Below are 18,065 nucleotides of genomic sequence, written 5' to 3'. Positions count from 1 at the left end.
ACTTTAAAACTGAAAACTGTTTGTGGTCACAGTGAGTAATTCGGCTTATGTAAACACTCTGAGGTTAAAACTTGGTCAAACTCAGGTTAAAGAAAATAAGCTCAAGGTAATGCTCCACACAATTCCCAAGTTCATCTTTACCCTCTTCATGAAAAACAACAACTAATTGAGCTTTGAGTCAGCAGTTGTGAAATGACTTCTTCTCAGACTGATGAGCAGACAATGAGCTCCACCTGTCAGATCCCAGCTGATTAACTCTGCAGGGCTGTCACACAATTGTCTCTTAACAATGAGAGGCGGAGTTCACAGCAAACTGCTCACAGTCAGGGATGCATAAAATCCGTGTCTGACAATTGTATGGTACAGCTGCAGTTTTAGCTTGTAGTTACTAACACCAAAATGGAGCTTTTCATGTGGCTGTTTGGCGTTATCTTGTTCTGTGATGTTTCTGCCCAGAAATACTGGCAGCAGCCTATTCAGCAACACCAGCCTTCTCCACCTTTCCAGCAGCAGATGAAGGACCCTGCAGTTTCTTCTGATAAATGTGATGTGGAGGAGAATGAGAAGATTCAGTGTGGGACTCCAGATATCACCCCTGAGCAGTGTGAAGAAATCAACTGCTGCTCTAATGGGTACCAGTGCTACTATGGGAAAGCAGGTATAAGCTCTTGTATCTCAAACTGCCTTGTGCACATCATCTGACTTAAAATACCTTAATGACTGTAAGACTCCTTTGTTTTCATCCAGTGACTGTACAGTGTACTAGAGAGGGCCAGTTTGTGGTGGTTGTAGCTAGAGATGCTACTATACCACCTATTGATGTGAATTCGATCAGTCTGCTTGACGCAAATGATGTCAACTGTGGCCCAGTTGATGCCACCTCTTCCTTTGCCATCTTTCAATTTCCTGTGACGGCTTGTGGCACCACGCTTAAGGTGAGTGACTTGTTGTTCTACAGCCAATCTGTGAACTCCTGCAAGTTAAAGCTTAAGATCTAGCAGTTAAATGGTAGTTCATGCAGAACTCCTAGAATGAATGGAAATTCTCTCAGCATTTGCTTAGTCTTGTCATTTTAAGGTAAAACTATTCACAGGCCAGCTCTTTAAAGTTGAACTAATCAATTTCAGATATTGTTTGGTTCATTGATGCAAAAATTAATTCTTATAGGATGATGAGACGTATGTGGCCTATGAAAATCACATGTCATCGTCATATGAAGTGGGAGTTGGACCCAGAGGATCAATCACCAGGGACAGTCATTTTGAGTAAGTTCCTAACTTTGTTAAATGCTTTATCTAAGCACATGAGTGGCACACCTGCAACTTGTGTAATTGTCAGGGAGCAGAGTTCATAGATTCATCTAAAAGTGTTCATGACCCTTGGGCCTTTCACATTTGAGGAAAAACCTGCAACTGGCCTTGAGTCTTGCTAGTTTAGCCAGGATTTACAGCTTCTAAACAAGTTTTCAGCATGGATTCAGCCAACTCTTAAACCAGACATAACTGTCTGACAATGTCATTTGTGGCTGTGCTGAGTTGTCCCAAAGCTCATCTCGGTAAGCTCAATGCATTCAGTTTCAGCCTTATCAAGTGCTGTAACAGTTCTTACTACATTTGATCTATTACTGATAAAACCTCTCCATAAAGTCTGTCTGCTCTGCCAACAGGCTCTTGTTTCAGTGTAGATACTCTGGCACAGCTGTGGAGGCTCTGGTTATGGAGGTGAACCCTGTTCCTCCCCCTGCATCTGTTGCAGCTGTAGGACCCCTGAGAGTGGAGCTTGAACTAGGAAAGGGTCAATGCCACTCAAAAGGATGTGTTGAAGGTAAGCACAAGCCTAACTAATGCACTGAAGTTTTTGGCCAACTTGTTGAAACTGTCCTGTGGTTGCAGAGGATGCAGCATACAGCTCCTTCTACACTCCGTCAGAATACCCGATCACTAAAGTCTTGAGAGAACCAGTCTATGTTGAAGTGCGTCTCCAGGGGCGGTCTGACCCAAACATCGTCCTGACCCTGGAACACTGCTGGGCCACCTCCACCCCAAATCCTGACAGCCTGCCACAATGGGACCTTCTGACTAATGGGTAACAATTGAAGAATCTAAGTTCTACTGTAAATGTAGCTGCAGCCGTGCTTGTGTTCCAATGATGAACTCTCCTTGGCTACAGGTGTCCCTACCAAGATGACAGATACTTGTCTACAGTAATTCCTGTTGATAGCTCCTCTGGCCTTCAGAACCCAGGTCACTACAAACGTTTCATGAGCAGAATGTTCACATTTGTGTCTCCAGATACCTATACTCCACAGAAGGAAACGGTACGCCTCACCCAAACTCTTTAACTGAGGTCATTGTCGGCTCTGAAATGTTGAAGGTGATTTTATTTATATAAATTCTCTTTTCAGGTCTATATTCACTGTGCTACAGCTGTGTGTTATCCAAGCAGCACAAACACCTGCCAGCAATACTGTCAACGCCAACGTGAGTATCTTGTGGACTTGTCTGTAGTTTTTTTTTTTTTTTTTTTTTTTTAATTGAATGCCCTTGATTCTCAATATCAGGAAATGGCTGCCTACATGTGCAGCTCAAGACCACTATATGGCCCAACCACAAAAGCTACAATTTTTTTTATTTTTTTTTTTTTAAGAATTTGGTCATGTAAAATGGGATGGCTGCAGAAATGCATTCCTTTTAAAAAGGAGAAACTTAAAGCTGCTGTAATAAGGCAGACTTGCACATCTCAAAAGGCCCACACGTGGGCTTGAATCCTTAAGCGTCTTGCACTGTAAAATGTATGCAACATTTCACTTATTTGGAACCTTTTTTCCTCTTTGCAGGAAGAGCCACAGTGACGGTTCCATCAAGCCAGAAGTCTCTTGTCTCAAGTGGCGAAGTGATCATCACTGAACAGAATACTACTTTGAAATGAAAATCTACTGCATTTGTTTTAATAAAAACTTGAACAGTGCTTGGATACTCAAGGTTCTGAATCTTTACTGTGCAGAATGCATGTCAAGCAGTAATGTGATAGCTGCCCTTCAAATCCTGTCTTCAGTAGCATTAGGGCTTTCTATATAGCTCCAACTTGCGGTGTCTCCACTGCTATACATCACTTTATTTTTATATTTTTTTTTTCCTTCCTCCTCATTGACATGGGTATCACGACTCGTCCTGCCTCACTGTTTCAGCTCGCATGAACATGGAGGTGCAGAGCAGCTGTACGGGTGCAAAGAGGACTTTGCTGTCTGGATGCTCATCTCTCTCCACTTTAAGCCCTGCTTAGAAGTAAAGCAAGAGGCGGTGCTGCATCACATTCAGGAGGCCGCAGTACCTCAGTGATAGGCTATACAGCAATATTCTCAAAGGAATCTGCAGTTGCGTGTGACAAGCACCAACAGCGGCTCCTGTGCAGACATGCATATCTTTCAGAGCAGTGAAGGTGTAAACTGGTTTTGCCCCTGTTGGGGAATACTAGCACATGTGGCATTGTAAACATGCAAATCTCAGTCTTAACTGGTTAAAGTGAGGCATTCAGTTTGAAACCAATAACTTTTGAGTAATTTTGACATTAAATTTTTCAAAGCATCTAAATATTTAAGTTGGGCACAAATTGAACCCAAACAAATCTGCTTGACAGTGGTAGTGCAATAATTTGATCTACAAATGGTTTCAATTTATAAAACTATTTGGAAGAAAAGCCTCAATTGCATATTTCAAGCAGCCAACACAGACTGTAATTTTGACTGTTCCTTTAGTTTTTGTGACCCTATGAAAAGCTTTTACATGGAAAAAACAAAGCTGACAGCATTGTGTCACCAGTGAGCAGAGCTCCACTGCTAACACAGCCATGAACATTATCAACTCATCTCTATAAATTGCTCTTATCACTCCCAAAATAAGGTGTCAGAAAACTGCCAAAGAGTTTGTATCATACACTCTGTTCACTGATAGCAAAGATACTGAGATTTGAAACGGGTCGAATGGAAAACCTGGAGGTCATGGAGTTAAAATTGAGTAAAGGAAATGGATGTTAACTGAAAATGGAGTTAGAAATGATCTAGTAATGACTGATTTACATAATTAAAATAGTTATGATGCACTGGGCAACTGGGCTATGTTGCATAATTTTGCCATTGTTGCATTCATCAGTCATCCAACAAATTACTTGCTGTAAATAACATGACAGTTGGGTGTGAAGAATTATTAGTGACAATGTTTAAAATAGAATGTCAAGTACATTGAATCACACATCAGACATTTTTACTACTTTCATTATTATTTCTTAAGTATCTTCATTGCTTACTTTTCTAATTATTTTGTGTACCCTCCTCCCAGCCTGTGCTGTGAAACCTCTGCAGAGGGTCCAGAACGCGGCAGCACCTCTGGTCTTCAATCAGCAGCACTACACTATGTTAGCCTACAAAGTGCTTACTGGAACGGTTCCCATGTACTTGAATGCTCTCACAAAGGCTTATGTCACTCCAGTCATCAAAATATTGTCGTCTAACAGTGCCTACACCACACTCAAGACAATCTAGACTCTTTTCATCTGTCGTTCCACGATGGTGGAATGACCTACCGAGTGCAACCAAAACAGGGGCATCCCTGAATATCTTCAAGAGACTCTTGAAGACTCAGCTCTTCAGAGAGCATCTCCTACCCTAGCACGTCCCCTGCACTTCACTACTCCCTCTACTGCACTTTCTCTTTTTGTACTTCCCTCTATGCCTGCACTCTATTTCTACACTGTCATCCCTGTCACCTCTAAAAGAGCCTGACTAGCGGCTTTCCTTCTATGTAGCTTATTGTTAGCTTTGATGTTAGCTGTAATGTTATATCCTCATTTGTAAGTCGCTTTGGATAAAAGCTTCTGCCAAATTCATAAACTTAAACATACTTGCATACTTGTAGCCCATTTCTTGAAACAATAAATGACATATTTTGTGTTGAAAATCATGCAGGATGAATTCAGCTATAGGAAAATCTAGAAAAGGGCCTCTGGATTATTTCATGGCTGTTTCAATAAAATGGCCCCTCAATTTCAAATGACTTTGTGATTCACTGCTTCATTAATCGGTTTACATCTGTTCATGGTCCACTTTCAAATTGCATGCCTTTAATTTTTGTCCCTCACTCGACCTTATATATGTATTTGTTACCTCTTAGCAACATTTATAACTGCTTCTAAAATCTCTGCAGACATTTATGTTCTTGTATTTGGTGAACGATGTGAAAAATAACAATAAATGTTAGAAACCAAAATTCATGTGATTGGCTTATGTCACCAGCTCCTGATATGGACTATTATCAGTATTTATTTTTAGATCCACAGAGATACTGTGCTTGTGTTTCCTCTCAGTTTAAAAGGGTGATTATCCCACTAATACTGCAACATAGTGGCGAAGATACACTAGCTATAACCATGAGAATGTAAACATTTAATAACAGCTGTTTATTGGGTGATAACACTTAATAAAGATCAATAAAATCTCCTGATTTGCCTACAATTTATTGTTTATCATCTTTGACTGTAGCCCTTAGTTTGAGAACAAAATGCGAGGAAACCAAGGATACCGCAAAAACTGCCATTAGGTGTCTATGTGAAAACAATTAAAAATAGAACATAGAGGGTTAATATTTTCTGAATTAGATTATTCACATCTGTAGGCGTCTAAAAACCATGACGAATAAAGTAATGCATGGTAGGCTAAGCCAGACACTGTTCATTAGAAGCTGGCCTACATTTATTATGACACCTTTGGCAAATAATATTTTCACATGAACAGTGAATTTTAACTTTCCTAATGAGTTTTATGTGTTGGCAAACACATCTTCTTGCACCCACACACAACAGCATCGGCACACAAACCCACTAACAGCATCAGCAAACTCCCACTAGGAGTACAAACGGGTCCTGTTAGTGTTTCTTACAGGGGCCTGTGTGGAAGGAATCACTGGCCATCTGGAGCACGACCCCCTGGGGAAGCAGCAGGTGGGACCCAGTGGGTTAAATGAGCTGTTATCTGTAACCAGTTTACCTCCCATATGACCAGCTTCTGTATGTGCATCTGTCACTCTCCTCTCAACACAAATCTTTACTCTATTCAGCCCCTGCTTTCTATCGGATACGTTTTTTTTGTGTGTGTGTGTGATAACACGGAGGCAAATAAATTGTGTTTGCAGGCAGGAAATGTATCAAAAACTGATAGATAATTTGGTCAGGAAGAAGAGGAGGAATGACCAAGCACCATGGCTGGCTGTTAATCAAACAATCTCCCTGTATGAACTTTAATCAAACAAATAGCGTTGTAATATATTAATTTTTTCCACCAAAAATTCTTGTGGAAAAAGCCAACAGTCTGAGGCTGTTTGGATTGGCCACTCAGAGCTGGAGCTATAGTTCACTAAGATAACAGATGATCACAGATAATTACAGCAAAGTCAACAAGTAGGCAAATATGTTTATATGCACCACTAAAAAGATAATGAAAGATACTAAAATAAAGATATACGTGAATATAACAACTTTTTTTTTTTACCTCTCATCATAATTCTTCCCTTTTTAAAGATAAACTCCTCGCTGTATCACAATACACTAGTCAATCATAACAGTACGACCACCTGCTTGGTATTGAGTATTTCTTCGCTTTATTTGCCACAGTCCTAACCTGTAAAGGCACTGATTTGACTACACTTCTGAAGGATAAGCTGTAGTATTGCAGGATTACCTGAGGAAGATTGCCCAAAGCATCTCACTCCCCTCACATTTGCCTTCTTCTTTTTGTCCATCCTGAACCTACATCTTCCCTAAGGTAAACGTTTTGTATGCATTGACATACATATCGTTTATCTCGGGAAGCCCATGTGTTTTTTTAAACAAGACAAGAAAGTTAGCTCTACCAATTACTTGCACGAATGTATTCTAGTGGGATTTTACATCAATCCCACTTTTGATGTAAAAAAAAAGTGGGACTGATAAGACCAGGTATCTTCTTCAATTGCTCGTTGGTCTAGTGCTGATGCTCATATGCCCGTTGTGGGTGTTTTCAGCGGTGAAGATGGGTTTCCTTTCCAGCCTACATGGTCCCATAGACAATAAACTGCGACGCACGGTGTGTCATTGCACCTTTCAATCAGAACCAGCATCGATATCTTCATCAGTTTGAGACACGTTAGCTTCTCAGACCACATGGACAAGCCAAGGACACAAATGAAACAGTTTCCAGTCTGTTTTCTTTCCTCTGACCACTTTTGGTATAAGTCCTGACAACTGATGACCAGGAGAATCCCACAAGAGCTGCACTTGTGAGGATGCTATGACCCAGCCATCACAATTTGGCCCTAAAGTGTTTACACTTGCCCATTTTTTCTGCTTCCAACACATCCATTTCAAGGACAGAAGGCTCACTTTCTGCCAAATATATCCCACACACTGCCAGGTGCTATTATAATGAGATCATCAGTGTCTTTTACTTCACCTGTCAGCAGTCATAATGTGGCAGTTTATCGGTGTACATGGTAATAGAGCATATGGCTGTCATCTGTAGGTTTTAACCAACCATTTATCTGCTGTTAGCTATTTAAACCTGGAAAAACAGATGTTGTGCTTATTTTAGGGAAGAGGAATTGGATAGAAACACAACACTGACTCATTACCAGATTTCAAATGTACAGTATGTAGTTCACTGCCCCACATATCAGTTAAACACATCCACGCAGGTCTAACATTATCATTCATTTGGATCGATTTTTCTGCCGACCGGAATGTGAATCCAATATTCACTCTCGCTTCACTCCGCTTCTGTTTCTGCCTTTTCCCGCTGAGAAAACCATTTAGGTCTTTAGCTGCTAAATGCTCCACTGTGTTCAGCAGCTTGTTACTAACTGTCTGTCGCTGCTCCAGTTGGTTTACTGAGCTTTTCACTCAATACAGCCTACTCCTGTATGAAAAACAACACAATGAAAGCAGTGAGAGTGAAGCAAGACTGCTAAGTGGAAAGCGGAGGCAGAGTGGAGCAGATTCAGGTGATCATTCTCAGCCAGGTTGCGACTGTTCTTTTTTCAAATCATCACGCACATTCTATGTTTTCACATAAAAATATAGAAATCAATGTAGTCGCTTTATCTCTGAATGTGCTTGGCAAGTGTTTGCAAATAAACAGACAAACATTTAAAATGATCAGATTTACAACATTGTTAGTTCAGTGTGTTCAAAATATTTTCTTATGTTGAAAACTAGATTTATAGCATGAGCTGAATACAGCCACTCCCATCTGCTCATTTTATATGCAGATGAGAAATGCTGCATTAAAAGATACTTAAAGATACAGTTAATGGCATTCAGAACAGCTGGATGTCCGACTAGAAAGCAGCAGCATCTCTGAGCAAATCAGACAGAATCAACTGTCAACTTGGAGCGCTTTGGCAGTCTGCTGGGTTCTCTATCTCAGGAGAGGCAGACCATTGTTGGCTCTGGTTTTATATCCCTCTTTGTCTGAGAAATTTTAAAATGAAAGAATGGGGTTCATGTGATGGTGGAAATTCTAGAAGATAGCCGTTGACTCAATGCTTCAACAACAACAAATGCAGAGAAAGCATGAGTACGTATTCTGCTTGTAATACCATTTCATCAATATAAATTAACCAGTTGAAAGCTACTGTATAATTATTGTTTAAAGCATTGCACACAAATACTTTAAGGGATCATGTTACTCTTGTAACCCTACATTTTGCAAAAGAAAACTTTAGCTACTTTGCCTTCTAAAACTAGACACCAGTAGCTTACTGTAAATACATTACTATCAAAGTATAACTCAAGCAAAATAACTGTATTATACAAACAAGTGATTTACAAATAATGTCACTATTATAAGTGGCAAGTTTTCTTTACATTGAAGAGGTTCACTTGTCCAAATGGGCTAAACAGAAGCATTCATTAAAGCAATACTATGTAACACTTCTACCTTAAAATAACAGTTTGAAAAAAATTGTGCGGCTAGAATGAGTTTTAATATTACGATTGGCCTGTCTCCTATGCCCTTCGGGGGTCTGAGTTGGAATAACTGCTCTATGTAACTTTGCTGGACCGGCCCGGGAGCTGAGCGGAAGTACTTCGACTTGCTTTCTGGCACACCTACCGCAAAAACAAATAGACCCCTCTCACGCTCCCAGGTATAAGGCTAAGCTAGCGCAACATTGTCAGTACGATCATCATGGCAGAGGCACCGAAGAAACAGAAGAAGACGTTGACTGATGAAGCAAGGAAGAGAAAGAGAGAGGCCGACAAAGCAAGAGACCGGACTAGAGTTGCTCTCGTAACAGCCTGTAGGGGGAGCTCCATAATGGGCTTTTTGAGAAGTTACATTGTATTGCTTTAAAGTTAACATTGAGAAAATACAGATTACCAATACAGTGATCTGGTCAAGGCAAAACCTCACCAGATTCTGGATTTCACCCTGTCCGACAGGGATTGTACCACCATTCTAGAGACATAACACTGGATCACAAAGGCTTTCAGTAGTTTCACAGCCTTGCCTGTTGTAGAATCACACTAGACTTCTGACGGATCCGTATGAGACATTTAGAAACACTACCTCAAAATGAGGAATATTCCCTTATGATATCAGCTGATATGCAGAGCTCACATCAGCTATCAGCTGATAGCTTATATAATTCCCACCCCAAAAAAACTACAACTAGGATATGACTCAACAATACTGTTCCCGATCACCCACCAACTTTTTAACAAGATGACTGCACCACATGTCCACCAACTTTCCACTGAGTAAGACCCCCCACTTTACTGCCACATCACTCTCTCTGCCACCTTTCATGTGCAAGCCTAGCACAACAGATGAGCTAAAAAGTACTTTATTGTTCAGTAAGGCACTGCAAGATCATTTATAAAGCAAGGGCAAATATTCAACATTCTGAAGATGAAGATCATGTAAAACTTTCATCCCTACTGCTTGTATTAATACATAGTCATGAGTCGATTTTATTCGGTTCTTTTTTGCAATGTGTGAAAGTGATGGGACCCATCGGTGCAGGAAAAATATTCAATGCATTAGATCGAATATATGGTTGTGTCATTGTGAATACTTGAGTGAATCCTGAGTGTGTATTGATGAGACCAGAGAACAAACAGAGGGACTAAAGTAAGCTAATCTGAACCCTGCAGCGTCCAGGGACAAGGCTGAAAATTAAATTAGAGGACGAAGTGACAAATTTGACTCATTCTGCTGTCCATATTTGCATCAATATAGCTAGCGTAGGCTGCTTTTAGAAGACTTAACTATGAGTCAGAGCTCTCTCACAAGCGCAACAAAATAAACATGCACAACCTCGATGCACCCAAAGAGACTTGTGTACATGTGCGAAACCAAGACAAGTGAAAATGCACAAGACAGGGTATTCACGCTAAAGCGGCACAGAAGTTGTGCTGAGGGGAGGGACTGATGTCAGAGAGACTGAAGGTTCAAGCAGAAAAAGTGACACCTTGTCAGAAAGCAACTCGTGGAGGGAGCTGGTTATTTAGCATGTATCAGCCACAGATTATCCTTGCAGCAGGTTTAAATGCCACGATTTAAAGCAGGGAAGTTCGACACACCGAAACCTCTTTCTATGGTTTTGTGATATTAAATGAGCATATGTGACATTTTCAGTTCACATATTTTCAAGTGGTGCAATTTCAACAACTGAAATTTTAGGTACCTGCATCCAACTTGGGTATTTAAACCTCACCGTCTAAAAACACTTCATCTGCAATGGATGCTGTTCGTCTGGTTGCAGACAAGCACAAGTGTGCGCAAACACACACATAATCAGTCAATTAACATTTGGAGTCCATTTGGTATTATTAGCAACCCTGAATATCAAAAAATAAAATATTGCCAAAAATATGACAAATCTAAGTCCAGAGCGGACGTGGTACGTATAAACTTTTTTTTTGATGGTTTTCTCGAGATAACGAGTTAATTTACCGATGGTTTTCGAGGCCACTTTTTCTCCCCAGTCCCCCCCCTGTTTATATGTGTTTTATGTGTTCGCAATTTGTTTGTCTTGTAGAGATAACTTTCATATCAGCCCGCGTCATTTAAGGAGACGGCTCGCTCGACTGCAGCTCAATAGGCGTTCACACCTAAGTGATCTTGTAGATATAGTCAACTTCATCAGTGACCAGCTGAGGGGACCAGGCCGTCTCCATGGTTACCGAATGATGCACGGGAGGTGCCGTTATCGTTTTCTTGAGATAACGAGATAAATAACTCGTTATCTCTAGAAAACGAAATGCTTGTCACACCAGTGGGATTTGCTTTGTGCATTTTCACAAGCAGAATGGTTACATAAACGCTCCACATTCCATGTTTGATTCATAGGCTACTTTATTCACTTTCAATGAAAGGGGGGTAAAAATGGGTACACCTAGAAATACATATAAACAGGGGCGTACTAGGGGAGAAAAAGTGGCCTCGAAAACCATCTGTAAATTAACTCGTTATCTCAAGAAACAATCATTGTTTTCTCGAGATAACGACATAATTATCTCGTTATCTCGAGAAAACCATCAGAAAAAAGTTTATACGTACCACATCCACTCTGGGCTTCCGTACAAATCAGTTATTTTCATGCAATATTTTAGTAGAATTTTCAAGGTTTCAGCATGAAAGAACACCTTACATTGATAAGTAATAAACACAAAATGGACACAATTAACATCACCTAGAAGGTGCCCGAAATTTCTTGCACCAGCACCCTTTTGTGAGTTAAACACTGACTGTTCAAAACCCTAAACACGTAGAATATGTAAAAAAAGTGACATTTTCAGCTTGCATGACAAGTTGTTAAGAGAAAACTCTGTCTCTACAAATACTAGCACAATGCACCGCTCAACATGCATTGTCCAGTCTTGCTTGAATTGGAAACGTTACATGCATATCTTTGCTCTTTTCATCACTTTTACAGGGCATGTCTGAATGAAGGTTGAGGAACACTAATGAGAAAGTGACCAATGAGTGAATTACTGGGTGCCATAGCTTTAGCACATTTATGAAGCCCATCCATCCATTTTCTATACCGCTGAATCCGTCGGTCGGGTTGCGGGGGGGCTGGAGCCTATCCCAGCGGTCATTTATGAAGCCATTGATGTTATTTTTCTCATGTGTGAAAAGGGACAAACTTTCTTCCCATTGAACAGCTTCTGCTTTAAAGTGGTGTTTATATGCTCATGTATCCTAAAAACAAACAGTGGTATTTTGGTAATAATTTAACTTAAAATCAAGTATGTGGTATTGTTAATAGTTCATGTCGTGTGATATTGGTGATGTTTATCTATTTATTTTCCTTTTTTCCTTGCTCTGCAGTCTCTTCAGAGGCTCGTGCTATGTGTCGCAGGTAACAGCACTATTTAGAAGTGACAAGACCTGCAATGGACTCACGCCAACATCTGTGTGAGAGAACAGACAGAGTGCTGACTATGAGAAATTAGACCCCACCGGAGGAGACAGCGCTTTTATGTGTGCGTTTGCAACAACAACAGAGACAGCAAAAAAGCTGAAAATATATCTACATAGATGTGATACTTGAATCCTTGAATGTTTGTGTTTCTTCACAAAAGACAAAGAAAATTCTCCAGCTAGCTGCACCATATGGCAACGAGAGGTACAGCAACACTAGTTTGTTTCAAAACCCAGAAGTCCTTCAAAGAGCCAGAAGTACACTGCAAACAGCATGTTCATATTTACCAACCAACTGGTCAGTGACACTTTATACTGAACAATACAAAAGAGATCTCACACTGGTGAGTCCATTTTTCTGTGGACAGAGTGCTGATTCAGAGCTGTTCAGGAGACAATCTGGGTCTGATTTCAGCACAATGCGCATTACCAGTATGTGCAGTTTTAGTACTGTATGTGCAGTTGTATATGCTAAGATGTATTGGCTGGTGCTCAGTATGTAAAAATACATGATTCAGACACATACATATATATATGTCTTCGGTTGCATCTGTGTGTGTATTTCACAAAGAAATGTTGCAGTAGTGTGGCTTTAAATATTCATCAACTAGAGGCAAAATAAAAAGAGGTCTAAAACAGTGACCTTTGGATCTTGGTGGACGTGTGCCTTCACAGTCAGTGCAGGGCATTGTTCAGAAAAATAAGACACACACAAACATGCCTTCAAAGTGCAACTGCATGAGCCGTGTATCTATTTCTGCAGCGCTGCAGTGCCCCGTGTCGAGGGAGGGGCTTTTTCTTCCCAGGTAGATGATAAATGATCCTTACAATGGCTAAATCCTCAGACCCCCGCAAGTGGACAGACATGCTGTCACTGACATCTGCTCTTACATGAGCTTGAACGTGTAGGCAAGTGAGCATGTAGGTGCAGAGCAACACGACATACCCTCCCACTCCCACACTCACTCACTCACTCTCACACACACACACACACACACACACACACACACACACATAAACTACCTGCACGTACACAACTTATTAAGCAGACTTGCCCACGCTTCTGAAACGAGAAAAAACACATACTGTACACTTCAGCAAACCCTATAACACATCCAGACCTCCCATATCTCTGAAAAAGGCTTCCAAAGAGGTTTCAGATGGAGAGCTGGAATACTTCATAGCAAAACCTCCACATCTTCAACTGCCTCAGTCTCTTTTCATTCAGTGTCTGACCTGCCTCCTCTCCAAATTATCGGTTCCATTACTCCATCAAACGAGACACCAGGGAAGCAGACAAGACACAACCTTCTGTCCCAGCATGCACTGCATCTGACGGATGTGAACTGACCCAAACACAATGGCCGCAGCCTAAAATAAAGACCTGAGTTTATTCAGATGTTTTTTTTTCATGACAATATTCATGGTTTCTTTCCTCTGTTTTATTCTTCTCTTTGAAAAATGGTGAAGTACTGGTGCACATTATGTGAAAAGATATCATATACAAGTAAGAATATTATTTTTTTTAATGGTAGCTTTAATGAAAAATGTGGTCATTTCATAACATCGCCATCTGCAATGTAATTACACCAGTTATTCAAACAATGCTCACCATTTGTCAAGCTCCATTACCACTAGGAGCCGTGAATTGGTTTATTTTCATCATAGTGCCAAAAAGAATAAAGTCTAGCAACTGTAAAAGCTCTAAGTACTCAATAAAATCTTCCTTCTTTTGTTGTTTTAGTACATAACCTGAAAATGAAGAAATTACTTTTCTGTGCCACCTCCTCCTCCAACGGAAAGTTTATCGAGCAGATCTGTATTTTTCCTGGACTGCTTTGTGTCAGCTGCTCAGCTCTATCACAGCACCAGTGTTTCTTTGCTGCTAAAGTCCATGCGACCACATGCCTGAAAATCCTCTCAATCTTATCAATGGCAAACCAATAAAAAATAATGGCTTCTGTTGTCGACATTATCCAATTTTAGACTGCAGCTACCCTGCAAGACACTCTAAAAGCCTTCACTTATCAGTTTTCTTATGTATTTATTTATTTATTTATTTGGATTATATCTTTCTCTATGCATCATTCAGTTTTCTGAAAGAACAATCCTGATGTAACACTTGTCCTGAGGGAAAGCACTTGATGAATTGTGCTGTCACTTTGCAGTGAAAACCACCAGTGGAACACACACTGTACCATCATATACATCTGCAGTAATACACATGCGTGTCTATTATTGGGACTGGCAAGCAGCGAGTTAATGATAAAGCAATTGATCCAAGCAATGTGGTCAGATAAGAGGGTGGGTAAGACAACACGGTCCAATCCTCAGAGACTTCGACTGCCATTTTACATCGCTATTGATCTTTACAGTGAGACACATGGCTTGGGATTGATCTCCACAGCAACAAAATGAGAAAAACACCACAGTGCGAAGCCCAACAGAGATGTGTGAAAACAGTCTGACCCGCAGACCATTCGTGTCATGTCCTGCAGTTGTGAACATGTAGTTACAAATCTGTACATGCACAGAGAATTAAAGATCAGAGAGATGATGACAGATAATTGCACTCAGTGTGGGACGACAGACATATCCACCAGTTCCCTTGACTTCCCTTGTTCCCTTCCTCCTGTCTGTCTCTCTGTCTCTTTATCTGAATATAGATAAAGTGCTCCAGGGTATCACTGTCAATCCTGCAATGACATGAGTGGATAAAACTAGTGCATTAGGCAATTAATATTCAGAAATACTCCACTTTTAGTTCATACAAGGGGCCACTCCAGCAAACAGGAAGGACTGAGAGGATGATGACAGAGGTATAGAAGAAGGGGCATAAGCAAGAGAAATAGAGGAGATCAGACACATGAGTGAAATGTAGCAGTAGAGGGTCTACTTTATATTTCAAGGATATTGACATCTTGATAATGACTTATTAGACCGTATATATAGTGACTGGAGATGACAATACGTGCATTTCAGCCAGCTGAACAAATTAATCCGACATGACTTGTTCAAATCTAGATTGAAAAGAATTAATCATGTGGGTGGGTTTCAGCAGGCAGAGAGTGATGCAACACCTGTGGATCAAGGTGAATGGATGGCGATCAGAGAGGGCACCTGAATCTCACTGAAGATAGACAGCACATGAAAAGCATCTCACGTCTTATCTATGAGGGGGTATTTTAGACAAGAGCACCACGTTGTCTCCCATTATTCTCCTCCAGGATGCAGCAGAGCAAGCGGCAGCTGTGTCTCCATCCTCCAGTCAAACGCGCCTCCATGACAGCCCAACATGCCCGACGCATGACTGCAAACAGAATCTATGACATCATCCAAAACTCACCAAAGTTTGCTGGTACTGTAGCGTCCGTTCCACGGTTTTGCCCTTCACCATTGCCGCAATATCCTCATTAAGTCACCAAAATCCGAGACTCTCAGAAGCGCAAAGTCGTCCGCGCTAATTAATTTACGGAGGAGGACTCGACGGGACTGCCAGCCGTCACATGTGCAGTGTGTAACAGGTTTTCTGTCTTAGGCCTTCCCGCATCATGCAGAGAATCACTGTCACGGTGTGTCTGTGAGCCAGATGAGAGCAGGTACAGCCGGCTGTAGCCTCGCAGCAGCGCTGGTGCGGTTTGATTGCGAAACACCGCCTCCCTCCACCACTCTCACCGAGCAGCTGTCTCTCTCTGGAGTTGCTCCTTAGTGGAGTTGAAGATGCTCCTTTTGTGAGGTGGTCGAATACAGGTACAGGTGCGCTAGATGGCTGGTTGAATACATGAGAATACTCACAAGTGCTTTCAGACCGATTCAGCTGCACCTTCTTCCCTCCTTGACTGAGTGACCGGATCAAGAGAGACGAAGGAATCATGGTGCAGTGGGCTTAGATTCCCATTAATATAAGAAATTAAATCCATTGAAAGCATCTGAAAAGTGTTTTTAAGGACATGTTCGTGGTTTTAAAGTGGATTTTCTTATATCTCTATTTTCCTTTATAGATGTTTAAATTTAGGATAACAGTGTTTCTTTAAACCGTCTAACTGTTAAGAATAAGAAAACATGATTTCAAATGTCTGAATTTGGATTCCAGTTTTTCTGCATATATACAAATATATCATTTAGTCAAAACTGCGACGTGTTCCAAAAACTCGATCTATTCTTTCTAAAACAACTCATAGTATTCATTGATGCTGTGCTTTCGTTGAAGAACCCTTCACAATCTCTGTTTGTGATGTTGCCTTTCGATTAGAAAAAAGCTGCATGACACAGGCTCTTGGATGAGAGGAGTTGAGAGTCCTGTGGTCTTATTGCAGAAGTATGTATATTCTTAAAAAAGACACACACACACACACACACACACACACACACACACACACACACACACAGAAATATATAAATGCTTTGCAAAGAAGATGTGAATAAAGCAAAAAATGACCACAAAGACACACAAAACAACCACAGAGACATATAAAATTATTGCAATTAGGTGTAGAAAAATTACCAACAATGTCACACAAAGTGTCCAAACGGCATAAAAGACCACAAACAGACGTAAAAATGGCCAATGTGTTAAACAAAGCAACTATAAGACGATGGAATAAGACAACAGAGAGACAGAATGGTTGGAGCTGAGCCATTCTGAGCCAATGGAACAAAAAAAAGAAGTGAAATGATGGAAAACAAATGTAATATACCTTGGACAGACAAAACCACAAACTCTATCTGTATTTTTCATACTTGTCTTTTTCTTCGCTGTGAAAAGGATTTTGTAGGGGCTTACCATCTGTGTCCATGGGACAATTATTTTACCAAACCACACTGTGAAAAAGAAAAGATCTGTAATTTTTCTACTTTTCTGTTTGATTTCACTGATTTTTTTCCCCCTGAAATGTTTAAGAATGAAAAATTATTAGAAAAGATAAATGGACTGTGAATTATATGACAATTATAAGGTAATATGAAAAATCACCAATTGTGGCTTGCCATAAAATTTTATTTTACAGAGAATTTAGTTTTTTATTTTACATAAAACAACTTGCATTATATTTGCAGGGATTGTGGAATTTGACTGCCTGTTTCATGCTGGTCAGTACAAATATCCATGGGAGTGTTAAAATCAAGTCTAAACTGTTCTAAATTGTTCAAACTTTTGGTGGTTTTCAAGGTTTGAACGGCTGAGAACAGTTTTAAATTTGAACAACTGGCAACCGCACCTAGCTAGCTAGCTCTCTTATTTATTGTGTTAAAGCAACACTACATTTGTGAACCTCAAACCTATGTGCTTCTGACTCCCTTTGAAGCACATTAACTCTTGTAGTGCACATTTCTGGGCTTGAAATGCCCTGGAGCAGCAGGGGGCTGAGATACCGCAGTTCACGACCTTGGTTTCCAGCCCCGCACTACACGGTTTGCCTTTACAGTCGCTTGACATTTGTGTGGGCTTTTGATGGTATCTTTGTGGCCTCTTCAGTATGACAACAAGTTTATGAGAATAGATGTACATCTTCAGGTCTCACACAGAGATTTCTTTAATGAGAGTGGTGTTACATCCTACATCCGTAGGGGGAGCCAAAAAAAAAAGAAATTGCCAAAATTCTCAAGTTTTATT

At 40.5% G+C, this 18,065-nt stretch overlaps 2 protein-coding genes across 6 annotated transcripts in view; one reads left to right on the top strand and one right to left on the bottom strand.

The window, feature by feature from the left end:
• clcn2a (chloride channel, voltage-sensitive 2a) overlaps positions 1-18,065 on the bottom strand; it is a 47,777-nt gene that overhangs the window by 26,438 nt on the left and 3,274 nt on the right. For 4 of the 5 annotated variants that reach the window (XM_075483391.1, XM_075483392.1, XM_075483393.1 and 1 more), the window contains exon 1: positions 15,801-16,266. The exons of the other annotated variant lie outside the window; for it this stretch is intronic. In XM_075483391.1, coding sequence (XP_075339506.1) covers positions 15,801-15,851 — 51 coding nt within the window. In that variant the 5' untranslated portion in view covers positions 15,852-16,266. Of the gene's footprint in view, positions 1-15,800; positions 16,267-18,065 lie in introns of those variants that run through there. 5 annotated transcript variants of the gene reach the window in all.
• Positions 400-2,928, top strand: LOC142398641 (zona pellucida sperm-binding protein 4-like). Its single transcript, XM_075482718.1, has 8 exons — positions 400-658; positions 748-935; positions 1,168-1,265; positions 1,667-1,824; positions 1,893-2,085; positions 2,170-2,317; positions 2,405-2,480; positions 2,837-2,928. The coding sequence occupies exons 1-8, from the start codon at positions 400-402 to the stop codon at positions 2,926-2,928; spliced, it is 1,212 nt and encodes a 403-aa protein (XP_075338833.1).

The sequence above is a fragment of the Odontesthes bonariensis genome, chromosome 14, assembly GCF_027942865.1.
Source record: "Odontesthes bonariensis isolate fOdoBon6 chromosome 14, fOdoBon6.hap1, whole genome shotgun sequence".
Taxonomy (NCBI): Eukaryota; Metazoa; Chordata; class Actinopteri; order Atheriniformes; family Atherinopsidae; genus Odontesthes; species Odontesthes bonariensis.
This window is presented reverse-complemented; position numbering and strand designations above follow the sequence as displayed.